Here is a 19,779-nt window from a genome sequence, read left to right on the forward strand (position 1 = left end):
CTATGCAGAGTGTACACAGCAGGTTTACTAGTCCTCTAGTGATAATCTCCTGCTGATAGAATGGTGACTTTATCAAAACTACACTAAGCAGCCCAGTAAGTGACACAGAGCTGGAATCAGGGTCTCTGTCCCTAAATTATACTGCTCTCAGATTATGTAACAAAAGATAGTGACAGATTCCCTTTACAGGGAAAAACACTAAAAATAAAGTTAATCATCTTGTTAATGTGCCTATGCTATGGAGCACAAAAAAGTAGTGGAATGTCCATATCTTTGTCATTATATACACTTCTAGTCAGTGAAGAGCCATCCAGGCATTTATGGGTTTTGGCAGTCCAACAAATATATATTGATTACGCTCAAAATAGTTTAGTACTTCAAAATGTAACCGTGCTATCCTTTTTATTGACAGATGTGTCACTTGGCCCTCACTCATGGGTACCAAGCTGTGATCTTCAATCGTCGATGTCAAAATGGCTGTCCTCTCAGCACAACAAAGTTACAATCCTATGGTGACCCTAATGACCTGCGAGAAGCCATTCGATACATCCGACATTGTCAGCCATCATCTCGACTGTTTGCAGCAGGAGAAGGCACTGGTGCTGGACTTCTCCTGTCCTATCTTGGGGAGTGTGGCTCCTCCAGCTACATCACAGCAGCGGGCTGCATCTCTCCTCTGTTTCGCCTTCAAGACTGGTATGAAGCTGGGTGTCCATGGATGTGGCAGGCAGCTTTACTCTTGTACCAAAAGATGTATTTGAGCAGGTAAGTGTGAGTTTTAGGGTAGTTGATACATTTTCTATTCTCCACTCATAGTGTGGGCTCTTTTTTGGTCATTTCAAAACTTTATCTACCGTATTTTTCGGACTATAAGACACACCGGACCATAAAACACATCTAAATTTTAGAGGGGGAAAATAGAAAAAAAAATTGAAGCAAAAAATGGGGTCATGATGCGCTGTTATGGGGGAGGGGGCCTGCTGCTGACACTGTTATAGGGGTAATGTCCCCCAATTTTGTACTAATATTCCCCATTCTGGTATATATATGCCCCTATCTTGGTATTTATGCCCCCCTTCCTGTTATACAGTTATATGAAAAAGTTTGGGCACCCCTATTAATCTTAAGCTTAATGTTTTATAAAAATTGGTGTTTTTGCAACAGCTATTTCAGTTTGATATATGTAATAACTGTTGGACACAGTAATGTTTCTGCCTTGAAATGAGGTTTATTGTACTAACAGAAAATGTGCAATCTGCTTTCAAACAAAATTTGACAGGTGCATAAGTATGGGCACCTCACCAGAAAAGTGACATTAATATTTAGTAGATCCTCCTTTTGCAAAAATAACAGCCTCTAGTCGCTTCCTGTAGCTTTTAATGATTTCCTGGATCCTGGATAAAGGTATTTTTGACCATTCCTCTTTACAAAACAATTCCAGTTCAGTTAAGTTTGATGGTCGCCGAGCATGGTCAGCCCTCTTCAAATGATCCCACAGATGTTCAATGATATTCAGGTCTGGGGACTGGGATGGCCATTCCAGAACATTGTAATTGTTCCCCTGCATGAATGCCTGAGTAGATTTGGAGCGGTGTTTTGGATCATTGTCTTGCTGAAAGATCCATCCCCTGCGTAACTTCAACTTTATCACTGATTCTTGAACATTATTGTCAAGAATCTGCTGATACTGAGTGGAATCCATGTGTCCCTCAACTTTAACAAGATTCCCAGTGCCGGCATTGGCCACACAGCCCCAAAGCATGATGGAACCTCCACCAAATTTTACTGTGGGTAGCAAGTGTTTTTCTTGGAATGCTGTGTTTTTTTGCCACCATGCATAACACCTTTTTGTATGACCAAACAACTCAATCTTGGTTTCATCAGTCCACAGGACATTCTTCCAAAAATAAATTGGCTTCTCCAAATGTGCTTTTGCATACCTCAGCCGACTCTGTTTGAGGCGTGCTTGCAGAAACGGCTTCTTTCGCATCACTCTCCCATACAGCTTCTCCTTGTGCAAAGTGCGTTGTATAGTTGACCGATGCACAGTGACACCATCTGCAGCAAGTTGATGCTGCAGCTCTCTGGAGGTGGTCTGAGGATTGTCCTTGACTGATCTCACCATTCTTCTTCTCTGCCTTTCTGATGTTTTTCTTGGCCTGCCACTTCTGGCCTTAACAAGAACTGTCCCTGTGTTCTTCCATTTCCTTACTATGTTCCTCACAGTGGAAACTGACAGGTTAAATCTCTGAGACAGCTTTTTGTATCCTTCCCCTGAACAACTATGTTGAATAATCTTTGTTTTCAGATCATTTGACAGTTGTTTTGAGGAGCCCATGATGCCACTCTTCAGAGGAGATTCAAACAGGAGAACAACTTGCAAGTGGCCACTTTAAGTAGCTTTTCTCATGATTGCATACACCTGGCTATGAAGTTCAAAGCTCAATGAGGTTACAAAACCAAAAAAAGTGCTTTAGTAAGTCAGTAAAAAGTAGGTAGGAGTATTTAAAACAAGAAAATGATAAGGGTGCCCATACTTATGCACCTGTCAAATTTTGTTTGAATGCAGATTGCACATTTTCTGTTAGTACAATAAACCTCATTTCAAGGCAGAAACATTACTGTGTCCAACAGTTATTACATATATCAAACTGAAATAGCTGTTGCAAAAACACCAATTTTTATAAAACATTAAGCTTAAGATTAATACGGGTGCCCAAACTTTTTCATATAACTGTACATGGACTCCATCCCCATCCTGGTATGCATGGCACCCTATCCCCATCATGGTATGCATGGCAACCCCATCCTGGTATGCATGGCATCTCCATCCCCATCATGGTATGCATGGCACCCCCATCCCCATCCTGGTATGCATGGCACCCCCATCCCCATCCTGGTATGCATGGCACCCCCATCCTGGTATGCATGGCACCCCCATCCTGGTATGCATGGCACCTCCACCCCCATTCTGGTATGCATGGCACCCCATCCTGGTATGCATGGCACCTCCACCCCCCTCCTGATAAGCATGGCACACCCATCCCCATCACACTGCACACATTAAAAAAATAAAAATATTTTACTCACCTTCCTTCCCTCTGCTCCAGTAGTGTTCTGTTCTGATGCCAGCAGCTGATCTCACCGTGTGTGCAGCGCATGACGTCACTGCCATGCGCCCTCACACGCTGTGGTCAGCTACCGGAATAGTCACTACTCCCCACGCCCGGGACTATGGGGGTGAAGAGCAGTGAATATTAATTTTCCTTAATAGCGCGCACAGTGTCAGCCGCAGCCGCCTGCTCCTGCAGCGGCTGGGCGATCACATGTGCCCTCTATTAAAGAGAATGAACATTCACTGCTCTTCACTCTCATGGCCGTGGGGAGAAGTGAATATTAATTTTCTTTAACAGTGGGCACAGTGTAAGCTGCAACAGGCAGTTCTTGCCGCCTGTGACCCGCTCCTCCGCCGCTGCCGCTACCCCCCCTTAACACCCACAGCAGGACTATATAAGGTATCGTACATCCGGACTATAAGACGCACCCCCCACTTTCCTTCAAAATTTTGGAGGGATAAAAGTGTGTCTTATCTTCCGAAAAATATGGTAATTATCATTTATTCCTCATTTATTTCTATATAACTAAAGGGCCTAATTTATTATTGCATTTGCGCCTTTTTTTTTTACTCTAGTTATTGGTGTTTTCACCTATTTTTTATTTGCGCCTTAGTCTTCTTTTAATTTTCACCTTTTTTTTAAGTCTATTTAAGTACAGTACGGACCAAAAGTTTGGACACACGTTCTCATTTAAAGATTTTTCTGTATTTTCATGACTTTGAAAATTGTACGTTCACACTGAAGGCGTCAAAACTATGAATTAACACATGTGGAATTATATACTTAACAAAAAAGTGTGAAACAACTGAAAATATGTCTTATATTCTAGGTTCTTCAAAGTAGCCACCTTTTGCTTTGATGACTGCTTTGCACACTCTTGGCATTCTCTTGATGAGCTTCAAGAGGTAGTCACCGGAAAAGGTTTTCACTTCACAGGTGTGCCCTGTCAGGTTTAATAAGTGGGATTTCTTGCCTTATAAATAGGGTTGGGACCATCAGTTGTGTTGTGCAGAAGTCAGGTGGATACACAGCTGACAGTCCTACTGAATAGACTGTTAGAATATGTATTATGGCAAGAAAAAAGCAGCTAAGTAAAGAAAAACAAGTGGCCATCATTACTTTAAGAAATGAAGGTCAGTCAGTCCGAAAAATTGGGCAAACTTTCAATGTGTCCCCAAGTGCAGTTGCAAAAACCATCAAGCACTACAAAGAAACTGGCTCACATGAGGACCGCCCCAGGAAAGGAAGACCAAGAGTCACCTCTGCTTCTGAGGATAAGTTTATCCAAGTCACCAGCCTCCGAAATCGCAGGTTAACAGCAGCTCAGATTAGAGACCAGGTCAATGCCACACAGAGTTCTAGCAGCAGACACATCTCTACAACAACTGTTAAGAGGAGACTTTGTGCAGCAGGCCTTCATGGTAAAATAGCTGCTAGGAAACCACTGCTAAGGACAGGCAACAAGCAGAAGAGACTTGTTTTGGCTAAAGAACACAAGGAATGGACATTAGACCAGTGGAAATCTGTGCTTTGGTCTGATGAGTTCAAATTTGAGATCTTTGGTTCCAACCACCGTGTCTTTGTGCGACGCAGAAAAGGTGAACGGATGGACTCTACATGCCTGGCTCCCACCGTGAATCATGGAGGAGGAGGTGTGATGGTGTGGGAATGCTTTGCTGGTGACACTGTTGGGGATTTATTCAAAATTGAAGGCATACTGAACCAGCATGGCTACCACAGCATCTTGCAGCGGCATGCTATTCCATCCGTTTTGCGTTTAGTTGGACCACCATTTATTTTTCAACAGGACAATGACCCCAAACACACCTCCAGGCTGTGTAAGGGCTATTTGACCAAGAAGGAGAGTGATGGGGTGCTACGCCAGATGACCTGGCCTCCACAGTCACCAGACCTGAACCCAATCGAGATGGTTTGGGGTGAGCTGGACCGCAGTGTGAAGGCAAAAGGGCCAACAAGTGCTAAGCATCTCTGGGAACTCCTTCAAGATTGTTGGAAGACCATTTCCGGTGACATGCCAAGAGTGTGCAAAGCAGTCATCAAAGCAAAAGGTGGCTACTTTGAAGAACCTAGAATAAAGACATATTTTCAGTTGTTTCACACTTTTTTTGTTAAGTATATAATTCCACATGTGTTAATTCATAGTTTTGATGCCTTCAGTGTGAATGTACAATTTTCATAGTCATGAAAATACAAAAAAATCTTTAAATGAGGTGTGTCCAAACTTTTGGTCTGCACTGTATATGCCTGATTTTTTTATTAAATGTTAGTCATTGTGGTGAGATGTTTTCAGCTGATGCATAAATTGTAACTTTTTAAAACATTTTGCACATATATACTCTGGTCTCCATCAGTGATTTATAGTGTACAATGTGCAGCACATCAAAATGCACACTCCAGCTGCTGCAGAGCTTCTTTATGAAAACGGTAAGAATGCTTCATATCAGTTAATTGATAATGAACATATTTTTTTCCTTCTCATGACTTGATGGCAAGTTGCTAGGATAAGTCATAACTTACCGACCACTGGGACCTTAACACTTGTAGTGCTGCATCTCGCGCACATCATTCCCCAACCACTGGGCTGTGCACGGAGCAGCACGCCCTTCGTTCCCCTTTTTGAAGGTTAAAGGGTTCCCACTAATAAAGTCATAGCATATTGCTGGGATATGATAATATCAATATGATGAATGGTCTTCTAACATCCCCACTGATCATAAAGTGATGGCATATTCTAGTGTTGTGCTATAACCTTATACAGTTATATGAAAAAGTTTGGGCACCCCTATTAATCTTAAGCTTATTGTTTTATAAAAATTGGTGTTTTTGCAACAGCTATTTCAGTTTGATATATGTAATAACTGTTGGACACAGTAATGTTTCTGCCTTGAAATGAGGTTTATTGTACTAACAGAAAATGTGCAATCTGCATTCAAACAAAATTTGACAGGTGCATAAGTATGGGCACCTCACCAGAAAAGTGACATTAATATTTAGTAGATCCTCCTTTTGCAAAAATAACAGCCTCTAGTCGCTTCCTGTAGCTTTTAATGATTTCCTGGATCCTGGATGAAGGTATTTTTGACCATTCCTCTTTACAAAACAATTCCAGTTCAGTTAAGTTTGATGGTCGCCGAGCATGGACAGCCCTCTTCAAATGATCCCACAGATGTTCAATGATATTCAGGTCTAGGGACTGGGATGGCCATTCCAGAACATTGTAATTGTTCCTCTGCATGAATGCCTGAGTAGATTTGGAGCGGTGTTTAGGATCATTGTCTTGCTGAAAGATCCATCCCCTGCGTAACTTCAACTTTATCACTGATTCTTGAACATTATTGTCTAGAATCTGCTGATACTGAGTGGAATCCATGCGTCCCTCAACTTTAACAAGATTCCCGGTGCCGGCATTGGCCACACAGCCCCAAAGCATGATGGAACCTCCACCAAATTTTACTGTGGGTAGCAAGTGTTTTTCTTGGAATACTGTGTTTTTTTTGCCGCCATGCATAACGCCTTTTTGTATGATCAGACAACTCAATCTTGGTTTCATCAGTCCACAGGACCTTCTTCCAAAAAGAAATTGGCTTCTCCAAATGTGCTTTTGCATACCTCAGCCGACTTTGTTTGTGGCGTGCTTGCAGAAACGGCTTCTTTCGCATCACTCTCCCATACAGCTTATCCTTGTGCAAAGTGCGTTGTATAGTTGACCGATGCACAGTGACACCATCTGCAGCAAGTTGATGCTGCAGCTCTCTGGAGGTGGTCTGAGGACTGTCCTTGACTGATCTCACCATTCTTCTTCTCTGGCTTTCTGATGTTTTTCTTGGCCTGCCACTTCTGGCCTTAACAAGAACTGTCCCTGTGTTCTTCCATTTCCTTACTATGTTCCTCACAGTGGAAACTGACAGGTTAAATCTCTGAGACAGCTTTTTGTATCCTTCCCCTGAACAACTATGTTGAATAATCTTTGTTTTCAGATCATTTGACAGTTGTTTTGAGGTTACAAAACCAAAAAAAGTGCTTTAGTAAGTCAGTAAAAAGTAGGTAGGAGTATTTAAAACAAGAAAATGATAAGGGTGCCCATACTTATGCACCTGTCAAATTTTGTTTGAATGCAGATTGCACATTTTCTGTTAGTACAATAAACCTCATTTCGAGGCAGAAACATTACTGTGTCCAACAGTTATTACATATATCAAACTGAAATAGCTGTTGCAAAAACACCAATTTTTATAAAACATTAAGCTTAAGATTAATAGGGGTGCCCAAACTTTTTCATATAACTGTAGATTGGAAGCCTCTTAATCTTCAAAAAGCAGTTCTGCAGTCAACTATTATGTGTATTATAGGGAATAATGGGTTTGATTTACTAAAGGCAATGCAAACTGAGATTACACAGGCTTAAAATGTGTCAGATGTTGGTTGATAAATTTGGAGCATCTTCAGACCATCTACTCAAAGTTCTTACATTTAACTCTGGGGGCCCATTGTTCAGCTACATGCAAATATTACATTATCCTTATTCACAAATGTATAAAATAACAAGACTTGGAGGTTTGTTAAATGAATAAGATGCAACCTTTGTCTGTACATAGAGAATCAAGTGTATTGTGCCAACTACTGCTCATATTGGAGGATGGAGGCCCACCGGGGGATTCACCTCTCCTCCTGTGTGCCAGTCCAACCCTGTCTCAGACACTACTTTGCTTTGGACATTTTATTCTTCCTTATATATTTAAACTTAAATTGACATTGTCTATAACTGTGGTAACCAATCTGCTCCCCTCCGTCCTTTCACAGTGCTATATATGATCTGTTGTAAATCATCAGAGGTGACTGGATATATAATTTTTTTTATTAAAATGACATGTTTCATGCAGTGTAAATTAGTCATCACGTCCTAGTTTTCAGCTTTTGCACAGACCACAGTCACGCATTCAGTTTGCAGTCCTCTACCACAGACCAGGCCACAACGCGTCGGGTTGAATGTATGACTATACAGATATAACACAGCTGCTGTAATGTATACATGGCTCTGTCTATAAAGAAGTGTTTTCTCCACTTTAGATAAACTTGCTCTGTGTTTAAGTTTGGTCACCTTCCAAGATTTTTAAATACATTTTGACCTTGTAAAGTAGATAATAAAATGTGTATAGCACAATGTCTGTTTGTTCCGATGGAAATGTCATTGCCAAACTAGTGATGCATAGAAAAGTCAGAGTCATGGCGTGCGTATGTTGTAAGACAATGGAAGTACTTGGTCGGATTACCACTCTGGGCAGCGGTAGCCAACTCTCTGATTTCCAATTGTTGTAATACAAGAGCTCCTAGCATGATAGGAGTTATAGTTTGGCCACAGCTGGAAAGACACAGGTAGGAAATTGCTGAAGTATAATATATATATTTTTTTATCAAGAGTGACCAGCATTGAGGGCTTCGCATGGTTGACTATGCGGTAGTGGCTTCCAATTGGAACTCTAATGCAATGTAACAAATTGCAGAGTTTGAAGACTCTAAGCCTTTACTTGGGAGTTATTACATGTGTCCTTTCTTTTAAAAACTGGGTGATGGCAAGACAATTTATTTATGTGAAAGTCACTTTTCTCGAGACAGCCAAACCTGGGATTAAGTTAAACTATAAGCAGCACTAAACCCCATGCCAAAAGCTCCATCTCTGCTTAAGAGCCTATTAGTCACTGTCAGTCCTAGGATTCTTCACAGGAAGCAGATGCCCCTCTGAGCACTAAACCCAAGAAATGTTTCTCTGTAGGAGAATGAGGTTCTAATAACCCCACTATTCTGACTCCATAACTAGCCTGCGAGTGAGACTGCAGGAGGCACATATGAAGATTCCAGGTTTATTTTCAAGCTGAATGTAGTTATGCACAATTACAGTAGGTGAAAAGACTATTCTAAACCGGAGCTGTATAGAAATTAACTTCTCAACATGGCTGACATACACTGACTAGGGAAGAAGGGAGGGCTTACTGACATCAGAGCTGAGGAGACAGACAGGGAGAGAGGGAGGACAAACTTCTAAAAGGCAAACCTGATTACATAACAGTGAAACAGAAGCAATCCAATACGATGATAATGTCGCGTACACCCTTCTCAGCACGTGACGTGGGATCTCCTCTCACTCAATCCAGCACTCTGTTACAGGCTATAAAGTGAGCATAAATCACATTCCCAACACAGACTACACACTCCAGATATATAACCTGTTACCACCATTCATCAAACACACGGGTTGATGAGTCCCCGAAATATTTGTCACTGTCAGACAATCAAAAAGGGCAACACACTCTGAAAGGCTATGGATTTGACGCGCCCCCTGGGCCATGCTCGGGGAATACCCGGAGCCGGATCTGATAGGGGTAGTAGTCCTCGTGGCGACGATCCGGTCCGTGCCCAGGGTGTCAAACCAAGGGGCAGAATTTAGTATAAGAGGTTATAGTGTTCGACTACGCCACCCGTTGAATGCGGTTATGAAACCGCCGCTGCAGGGCAGACCGCTGAGGCCGGTGGTATGGTTGTGCAGCGTAGTTGGAACAACCCCCAACGGGAGAGGTATAGCCTCAGGGCAGCAGGTGAAGCGGGTAATGATGATAGTGGTGTTGTGGTAGTTCCCGCACTAATGGTGCTGGTGCGACAAGGAACCTCAGAGACGTGTGGTGCAGTTTCCAAAGCTTTACTCACAGTTGTTGCTCCGGTCACTTCGGCCGACAGTGACCACCCGAGCCGTGCTGCGCCCACCAGGTGCGGGACTCGGCCAACTCCCAGGCAATTCCAGAGCGTGGTTCAGAGCTCCCTTCTCTTCCTCTCTACTGGCCGTCCCCACCAGGGACCCACCTCTTTCCGGCTTCCTCAGGCCTTCTGGCGGCGAAACCTCTCCCGATTTCCCTGACCCTATATGGCGTGCCTTCCTGGTGGATATGGTGAGGGGTCGCGCCAAGACTTGACCACGACCGCCGGTTCCTGGCTAAGGATAATTGGCCTCCACCAATTTGGGATCCGGTACCCTGCTCGGCCAACCCTTCACCCGTTATCTCGTGGGATCTTAGGGTTCCCTCTTTACTTGCGTCTCTGGGCCTTTCCCTGTGTTCCTGTTCCGGAGCTGGGCCCGGACTGAGCCACAGCTCCCTGTCAGCCCTCTCTGGCTGAACTCTCTCTGCTTCTCCTCCAGACTGAACTCCCTCCTCTCCTAGATGGTGCCCACCTTTTTATACTTCCTTCGGACACCCGAGCCCAGGTGACTAGCACCCAATGGGCTCCTACCTATGCCCAGAGTCCCTCCCCTCTCTGCTCCTACACCACTGGGATATTCCTCCCCCCTCCCCACTCCAGCCAGGGACAGACGCTGTCGTACCTGCACATCTATCTGGTGGGAGTACCGTAGATCTGTCCCCCGGAAATGGGGTGAGTGTAGTGTATGCAGCTAACTGAGCCCCGCTCCACACTCCATCCTTACCCGGGAGTGGAATATCACACCTCTGGTTCGAGGTGCAATACCCCTGTAGCAGCCGAGTCCTCGGGGTGCTACAGATTCTTTAGAGCATACGAGGACCAGACTTATTAAAGTTTGTTAGCTTTAATATAAAAATACTGTGCTTACAAGAAAAGATATAAAAAGATAAAAATAAAACATCACATAAATATGCAAAAACAGTTGTAAAATAAAAAGGGAGAAATAGCAGAAAATACCTAGTTTTTCTTCTGTTTCCTTGGGAGAGGAGAAAATGAATCATTGATGACAATCAGCATAGGCAGAATCCCACATGTGAACATCTTTCTTTTGTGTAACCCAACTTTTATATACCTGTCCCTGCGCTCGTGTTTCCAAGATGGCCTAGATTTTGATATTAAAATTGCTGTGTTGTAACTGGACTGTGGGCTAATTATGGGCAATTACCTTGCATATTAAACCTTGTGCCTCTCCCACCCCCTCTCCATACAATAAATGGGAAATATTCTGCTTGGTTACAGACCATCTGCTAAGTCTTTGAAGCTCAGAGTTGACACCTCTGTATTCCAGGGAAAGCCCCATTTGTTCTGAATTACTGTAATCAAAATACCTAGAGGTTATGCCTTTTGATGTAGACATGGTCCTGTGGATGGCAGATTCAAATCAATGTAACTCTCTCCTCCTGTTAGTACATTCGCCTTTGTAAGTCTCCAGCGTGGTCTTGCATATGCTCTTTCTCCTCTCTTTACTACAGGCTCATCTTTACTGCAGGCTCAGCAGTGCAAGCGGGACCTATACAGTGAGGAAAAAAAGTATTTAGTCAGCCACCAATTGTGCAAGTTCTCCCACTTAAAAAGATGGCCTGTAATTGACATCATAGGTAGACCTCAACTATGAGACAAAATGAGAAAACAAATCCTCAAAATCCCATTGTCTGATTTGAAAAGAATTTTTTTTTCAAATTTTGGTGGAAAATAAGTATTTGGTCACCTACAAACAAGCGAGATTTCTGGCTCTCACAGACCTGTAACTTCTTCTTTAAGAGGCTCCTCTGTCCTCCACTCATTACCTGTAGTACTGGCACCTGGTTGAACTTGTTATCAGTATAAAAGACACCTGTCCACAACCTCAAACAGTCACACTCCAAACTCCACTATGGTGAAGACCAAAGAGCTCTCGAAAGACACCAGAAACAAAATTGTAGCCCTGCACCAGGCTGGGAAGACTGAATCTGCAATAGGCAAGAAGCTTGGTGTATGTCCCTTCGCTTGAGGTGTGTAAAGTGTAATGCCACAACATTTTCCTATCCCAAAAACTGATCCACTGTCCTCACTGTACACTGCAATGCAACCATTGCTAAAATGCAGCCCATTTAGTAACCTGCTTAACTATTAAATCCCAGACCTGATCAGTACTCAATTATTACTTGTATAAAGGTCCTGATTTTTACCAATAATCCACTATCTTGGTAATGATGCAATAGTATTCTCAATGTCTCCAGCAATCATTTGGTGCTAACACTGTTTGGCTCATGCTGCCAGACTTGTCCTTGCATATTCATATTTTAATTAAAGCTGTTGGCACCTACTATAAATTAATCTTCCTAAGCCAGTGCAAGAAAAAAAAAGAAAGATCACTTTACTCACCTCCCGAATTGACGCCACTCTGCACTCCATACATTGCTGCTTGTCCCTTGATATCAACATTCAGTGGGGGCTTCATGTGATGCAGCCGATCACCAGCCACCAAATGTATGTTCCCCGTCTTTCTAGGCACATTAAAATTAAAGGAGTTGTCCACTACTTTTTTGAATTGCCCCAATGTATTTATCATGTGGCCATAAGTTTTTTTTTTTTTTGTAAATACCTTTAGTTGTATGTATTGCCTGTGAGGGGCGCTATCACTGGCCGCTCCCAGGCATCACGTGACCCCCGGCTGCAGCCGGCTCTGACATCCGCTGATGTCACGTCAAGTACCGGCTACAGCCAGGCGTGACTCAGTGCTGCGTTCCACGGCGAGTGATGCGCTGTGGGCAGGGCTACCCCCCTGCATCACACCGCATCCACCGCGCGCTCTGCCTCTCCTCATTCACTGGGAAAGCGCGCGGTGGATGCTGGGTGTGACGTGCGGGGTAACCCCGCCCACAGCACAGCATCCTGCACGGAGACCACGTCACTGATGACACGCCTCACTTCATGTGACATCAGCGCAAGAAAAAGCCAGGGTTACATGATGCCTGGGAGCGGACAGTGATAGCGCCACTCACAGGCAATACATACAACTAAAGGTATTTACAAAAAAACTTATGGCCACATGCTAAATACATTGGGGCAATTCAAAAAAGTAGTGGATAACTTCTTTAACATTTATTGTAGTGGACAACCTACCGTAATTATAATGTCAACTTTACATAAATACAGTACTGTGCAAAAGTTTTAGACAGATGTGGAAAAAGTGCTGCAAAATGAAATTCTTTCATAAATAGAAGTGTTAATAATTTATTTTTATCAATTTAACAAAATGTAAAGTAAATGAACAAAAGTAAAATCTAAATAAAAGCAATATTTCGTTTGACCACCTTTTTTATATCAAACCGCATTAATTGTATTATATAGCCTTGAGGACTCTATTAATCCTGACCAAATCACTAACTCCATTTGCTGAAATGCAGCCCCAAATTTGCAGGATCCCCCACCACTGTTGCTTGCAGACACTCATTATTGTACCGTTCTCCAGTCCTTGAACAAACTTCCTTCTGATACACCCAAATAGTTCACATTTAGACTGATCAATCTAGATCACATGCTGTCATTTTTCTGCACTTCAGTTCATATGTTTATGTACATTGTTGAGTAACTTCTCCTTATTTCCATGTTGAAGTTATGGCTTTTGGGCCACAATTCTTCCATTAAGACCAATTTTTGTCAGACGTTTCCAAACAGTAGATAGGTGTAGCTAGGTCCTACTGGTTGCTGCCAGTTCTGAGCTGATGTCGCTGCTGGATATCTTCCAATTTCGAAGGGAAGCAAGTATGATGTGTCTTTGCTCTGCTGCAGTAAGATTCCTTGGTCGACCTCTGCGTCTACAGTCCTCAACGTTGCCCATTTTTTTTTGTTTCTTCAGAAGATCTTGAACAGCACTTCTTGAAACCCCAGGTCTGGAAGAGACCTTGCTGGTGCAGTATAACTACCTTGTGTTGCTCAGTCTTGCATTGCTGTATGATCTGTGACAGTAAACTTTCACCACCTCACATTTGTAGCAGAATTTGACTATATTCCTCACCCGGTTTTAAGCTTCCTACTTACATGTTTCAGTTAATGACTGTGTTTCAACCTACATATGAAAATGTTGATCATTATCACCTGCTTGGTATAATTGATTACTCATATTCCTGACTATAATCCTACAAAATCCCTGACTGTGTGCAAGTGTACCTAGAAGAATTGATGCTATTTTGAAGGCAAATGAGGGTCACACCAAATATTGGCTTGATTTAGATTTCACTTTTACTTAATAAAAATAAACCATTAACACTTCTATTTTTGAAAGCATTCTTACTTTGCAGCATTTTTTCCATACCCGCCTAAAACGTTTGCACAGTACTGTAAATCTACTAGGGATTCTATAGCGGTCAATGTGGATGTGGATGTGCATGTAACTCAATTGTAATACAATCTTGTCACTGGATAGGGTGATTTGAACCTCTGAGTTGATATATTAGTGATATGGAAATATGAGACATTGCAGATTATTGAAACCTACAGTTGCTTGTTCTCTTTTTTTGCTTTCATTGATTAGAATATTTAGGGCACATGCAAAGTTGTATTATTCTTATTTTCTATGGAGCCATAATAGGGCTTCAATAGAAGGGTTTCTACTATACTTCTGTATTTCCGTTTTTCTGTTTAATTAGGTAAAGATTCTGGCACCGTTTCTTCATTGGCTTTGCGCCTTTTATTTTTCTAGGTTTGTGTGTTTAGTGCCTTTTTATTTTTGTCTGCACCCAATTCATTCTTCTATTTGAGCCTTTTTGAACTCTATTTTATATGTGCTCACCTGTTTTTGTTTTTTCTTTGCTTTGTGGTTGGAGCTTAGCAATTCCAGAAGTTTTTGACTGATTTCTCTCTCAATTGAGACTTTTGAGTCAAGTTTTGTGACTTTTTAAAAAGTCACAAAATTTCACTCAACTCTTGTCTAGTCCGCTTGGTGTAGTATTTTGAAAATCATTAGGAAGTTGCATGTTTCGCGACATTTTGAAAAAGATGCGACTTTCGAATCAAAAAAGTCTCAAAAAATGGTTCATTACAGGGAAAAAGCCCATTTTTGACTTTGTACCAAATTCATGAACCACTTACACCATTTTGATGAATTTGGTGCAATAAATATAAGCGAATATCACAAGACAAAACCGAAAAGTCACTTAAAAATACCACGAATGATGAATCGCAGCCTTTTTGTCTCCTAAAAACATCGTAGAGGGGTCTCTAGTTTGAAGCCCTTCCTCGTGTTCCAGAAAGAGGGCACGTGTGCATTACATGGCTGACTGCCTGAATGGTATGTAATAGTACATTTCTCTTTTAGTGTCTGCTGTTTGTCAGAAGTTAGATACAGGTGCGTCTCAATAAATTAGAATATCATCAAAAAGTTAATTTATTTCAGTTCTTCAATACAAAAAGTGATACTCCTATAGTATATAAAGTCGTTACAAACAGCGTGATCTATTTCAAGTGTTTATTTCTGTTAATGGTGATGATTATGGCTTACAGCCAATGAAAACACAAAAGTCATTATCTCAGTAAATTAAAATAATTAACAAAAAACAGCTGCAAAGGCTTCCTAAGCATTTACAAAGGTCCCTTAGTCTGTTTCAGTAGGTTCCACTTTCATGGGGAAGATTGCTGACTTGACATATGTCCAGAAGGTAGACATTGACACACTCCACAAGGTCCCAGAGTTCCAATTTTCATTTGGAAATCAAGGTCCCAGAGTCTGGAGGAAGAGTGGAGAGGCACACAATCCAAGCTGCTTGAGGTCTAGAGTGAGGTTTCCACAATCAGTGATGGTTTGGGGAGCCATGTCATCTGCTGGTGTAGGTCCACTGTGTTTTATCAAGACGAAAGTCAGTGCAGCCGTCTACCAGGAAATTTTAGAGCACTTCATGCTTCCCTCTGCCGACAAGGTTTTTGGAGATGGAAATTTCATTCTCCAGCAGGACTTGGCACCTGTCCACACTGCCAAAAGTACCAATACCTGGTTTAAAAACAACAGTATCACTGTGCTTGATTGGCCACCAAACTCGCCTGACCTTAACCCTATAGAGAATCTATGGGGTATTGTCAAGAGGAAGATGAGAGACATCAGACTCAACAATGCAGACGAGCTGAAGGCTGCTATCAGAGCAACCTGGGTTTCCATAACACCTCAGCAGTGCCACAGGCTGATCGCCGCCATGCCACGCCGCATTGATGCAGTAATTGATGCAAAAGGAGCCCTGACCAAGTATTGAGTGCATGTACTGAACATTTCTGTAGGTCAACATTTCTGATTTTAAAAACATTTTTCAAGCTGTTATAAAGTATTCTAATTTACTGAGATAATGACTTTTGTGTTTTCATTAGCTATAGCCATAATCATCAACATTAACAGAAATAAACACTTGAAATAGATCACGCTGTAATTACTCTATATTTAATGAGTTTCACTTTTGTATTGAAGAACTGAAATAAATTAACTTTTTGATATTCTAATTTAGTGAGATGCACCTGTATGTCTTCTGTTTAAAGACATGTCCAGTCTGTCAGACAAAAAATGGCACCATAAATGATAGGTGATTATGGGGCCCTGGGTTATGAACTAGATAAGTTCTGTAGGTTTGTTCATAACCCGAATTTGTATGCAAATTGGAACAGAGCTGGTAAAAAGAAAAAGCTAATACTCTCCTCATCACTGATCTCTTCGGCCGCACCACTGCTCTCGGCCTGTCGTCTGGTCCTCTCTTTCTGCCGTAGCATGCCCCATCTTTCTCCTCTTCAGTATAGGCCAGGACTTCTGGCCACATGCAGGCCTTAGAGATCACACGAAAAGTGTGCCGTGACCTCAGATGCCTGAATGTGGTCGGAAGTTCTGGCGTATAGTGAAGAGGCCAGAGATGCTGAGAGCTTGGCAGCCAGAGTGGTAAGTATTTTTTAAATTTTTTTCTCCAGTAGTCTCACAACCAGTTGTCTGGTCCTCTTCTCACATGCCTCTTAAACTATGGGCCAGGCCTTCTGGCTGCATCCAGGCCTCGGAGGTCACTGCGCGTCATAAGGTAGTGGCGCACATGTTGACATCACGATGTGGTGACCTAACAACACGGAGTGACCTCTGATGCCTTTACGCGGCCGGACGTCCTGGCCTATAGTGAAGAGGCTTTCATAGAATCATAGAATTTTAGAGTTTGAAGGGACCTCCAGGGTCATCGTGTCCAACCCCCTGCTCAATGCAGAACTCACCGCCTCTCGTGGCCACCTGTTTCACTCATTGATCACCTTAACTGTCAAAAAGTTTTTTCTAATATCTAATCTGTATCTTCTCCCTTTCAGTTTCATTCCATTGCTTCTTGTGTCTCCATGTGCAAATGAGAATAAGGATGATCCCTCTACACTGTTAGATCCCTCTAGATATTTGTACACTGCTATTAAGTATCCTCGTCGCCTTCTTTTTTGCAAGCTAAACATTCCCAGATTATTTAACCGTTCCTAGTAGGACATACTTTGCAGTCCGCTCACCATCCTGGTAGCTCTTCACTGAACATGCTCCAGGTTTTCAATGTTTTTTTTTTAAATGTGGTGCCCAGAACTGGACACAGTATTTCAGAGCAGTCCTGACCAAGGAAAAGTAGAGGGGGATAATTACTTCACGTGATGTAGACTCTATGCTTCTCTTAATACATCCCACAACTGTGTTTGCCTTTTCTGCTGCTGCATAACACTGTTGACTCATGTGCAGTCTGTGATCTATTAATATACCCAAATCTTTTTCACGTGTGCTGTTTCTTAGTTCTATTCCTCCCTGTTAAATACCATTCTATTAGTTGCTGCTCATTGTTCAAGCTTATCTAGATCCTTCTGAATCATTTTTCTGTCTTCTCTAGTGTTAGCTATCCCTCCTAGCTTTGCATCGCCTGCAAATTTGATTAGTTTACCTTCAGTTCACTTATCTAGATCATTTACAAAAATGTTGAACAACACTTGGGCCGAGACAGAGCCTTGCGGCTTTGCCAAATCTCCATTCCAGTATGGCTCTAATCAATGCTCTTCTTCGCATTCACAGCCTACGTTATCTAGGTATTATTTTGTGCTGTTCCATCAGTCTCTTGTATAATGATGCCCTGGTGCATTTCTGCCCTCTGTATCTGTCAAGCCATTACTTGTTTCCAGAATTACCCCTGATCACACACAATTTTATGACTGCAGAGTTCTCACCCAATTTTACAAAGAGTGGTGTCGTTTTAACCAAGTTTACAGTCTGTGAACAGCACACAGTGCAACTTGATAGTAACTTTGCTATTTACACCTTTCTATCTCTAGGTGCTACTTGCATTGGTTTGTACTTGCAGGAGAAGGAAAACTACAGACATTGATCCCATACTAAACTGTCTCTGGTGCAGGTACCTGTAGACACATCCCTTCCTTTTTCAAACACAACGTAATCTCTCTGTAAGGCCAGTAGCACACCTGCATGTTTCGCTGTTGAGTTTGGGTCAAGAAGCACTTGATTAGTGCCCACGTCATGGACCGCAAATCATGGATGTGTGAAACTGTCTTTAGTCTTAGTCTCTAGTGTTCAATGACCCGGTCTTGGGCAACCAGTCCTAATGTGATGCTTAATTGTTTTACAATGCTTCTGACCAGTATATACCTATTGGCTTGTTGGAAAACCATTTCTCAGACTTACCAGCCTGTCAGACATCTTGCCAATTTTGTTCCCCTAAAAAGTCTTTTAGTTCCAAAACCCATCCATCTTTCTCTCACACCGTCCTCAGTCAGTCAGTAGCCAAGTTCAGACTTGGACTGGCCCACAGGAGAACAGGAGAATCCTCCGGGGGCCCCCTGTGCAAGAATGGCCACCAATCTATTACATGAGCAGTACTTGGCACAATATACTTGACTCACTATGTACAGACAAAGGCAGCATCTTATTCACTTAACAATCTACCCGGTCCATTGTTATATAAATTAGTGACTGATGATGTCACACTTGCATGAAGCTGAAAAGTGGGGCCCTGGAGTTGGTAACTGGTGGGCCCTTGGTACCCCAGTCCGGCACTGATCGTGTCTCTTGTATTTGGCGGCTCTGTGACCCGGTCTTCAGTATTCTATCAGGTAGTTTGTTGTTGTAGGACATATACTATTTTAGTACCCTGCCCCCATCACAGAGATCAGCCCCCCTAACAGTTGTAATGTAACTTAAGACATGAGCTGACATTATGATACCACAATGGGTGGAGATATACAGTACAGACCTAAAGTTTGGACACACCTTCTCATTTAAATATTTTTCTGTATTTTCATGACTATGAAAATTGTACATTCACACTGAAGGCATCAAAACTATGAATTAACACGTGGAATTATATACGTAACAAAAAAGTGTGAAACAACTGAAAATATGTCTTATATTCTAGGTTCTTCAAAGTAGCCACCTTTTGCTTTGATGACTGCTTTCCACACTCTTGGCATTCTTTTGATGAGCTTCAAGAGGTAGTCACCGGAAATGGTCTTCCAACAATCTTGAAGGAGTTCCCAGAGATGCTTAGCACTTGTTGGCCCTTTTGCCTTCACTCTGCGGTCCAGCTCACCCCAAACCATCTCGATTGGGTTCAGGTCTGGTGACTGAGGAGGCCAGGTCATCTGGCGTAGCACCCCATCACTCTCCTTCTTGGTCAAATAGCCCTTACACAGCCTGGAGGTGTGTTTGGGGTCATTGTCCTGTTGAAAAATAAATGATGGTCCAACTAAACGCAAAGCGGATGGAATAGCATGCCGCTGCAAGATGCTGTGGTAGCCATGCTGGTTCAGTATGCCTTCAATTTTGAATAAATCCCCAACAGTGTCACCAGCAAAGCACCATCACACCTCCTCCTCCATGCTTCACGGTGGGAACCAGGCATGTAGAGTCCATCCGTTCACCTTTTCT

General features: G+C 42.4%; 1 protein-coding gene across 1 annotated transcript in view; it reads left to right on the forward strand.

Moving 5' to 3' along the window:
- The window catches only part of LOC141253008 (protein ABHD15-like), a 68,255-nt gene that overhangs the window by 19,387 nt on the left and 29,089 nt on the right, over positions 1-19,779 (forward strand). Inside the window, exon 2 of the mRNA XM_073670758.1 lies at positions 413-765. Within this exon, the coding sequence (XP_073526859.1) occupies positions 413-765 (353 nt within the window). The remainder of the gene's footprint in view (positions 1-412; positions 766-19,779) is intronic.

This window comes from Phyllobates terribilis, unplaced genomic scaffold (genome assembly GCF_046119375.1).
Source record: "Phyllobates terribilis strain yellow unplaced genomic scaffold, ASM4611937v1 Scaffold_2__4_contigs__length_985480577, whole genome shotgun sequence".
NCBI classification, from domain to species: domain Eukaryota; kingdom Metazoa; phylum Chordata; class Amphibia; order Anura; family Dendrobatidae; genus Phyllobates; species Phyllobates terribilis.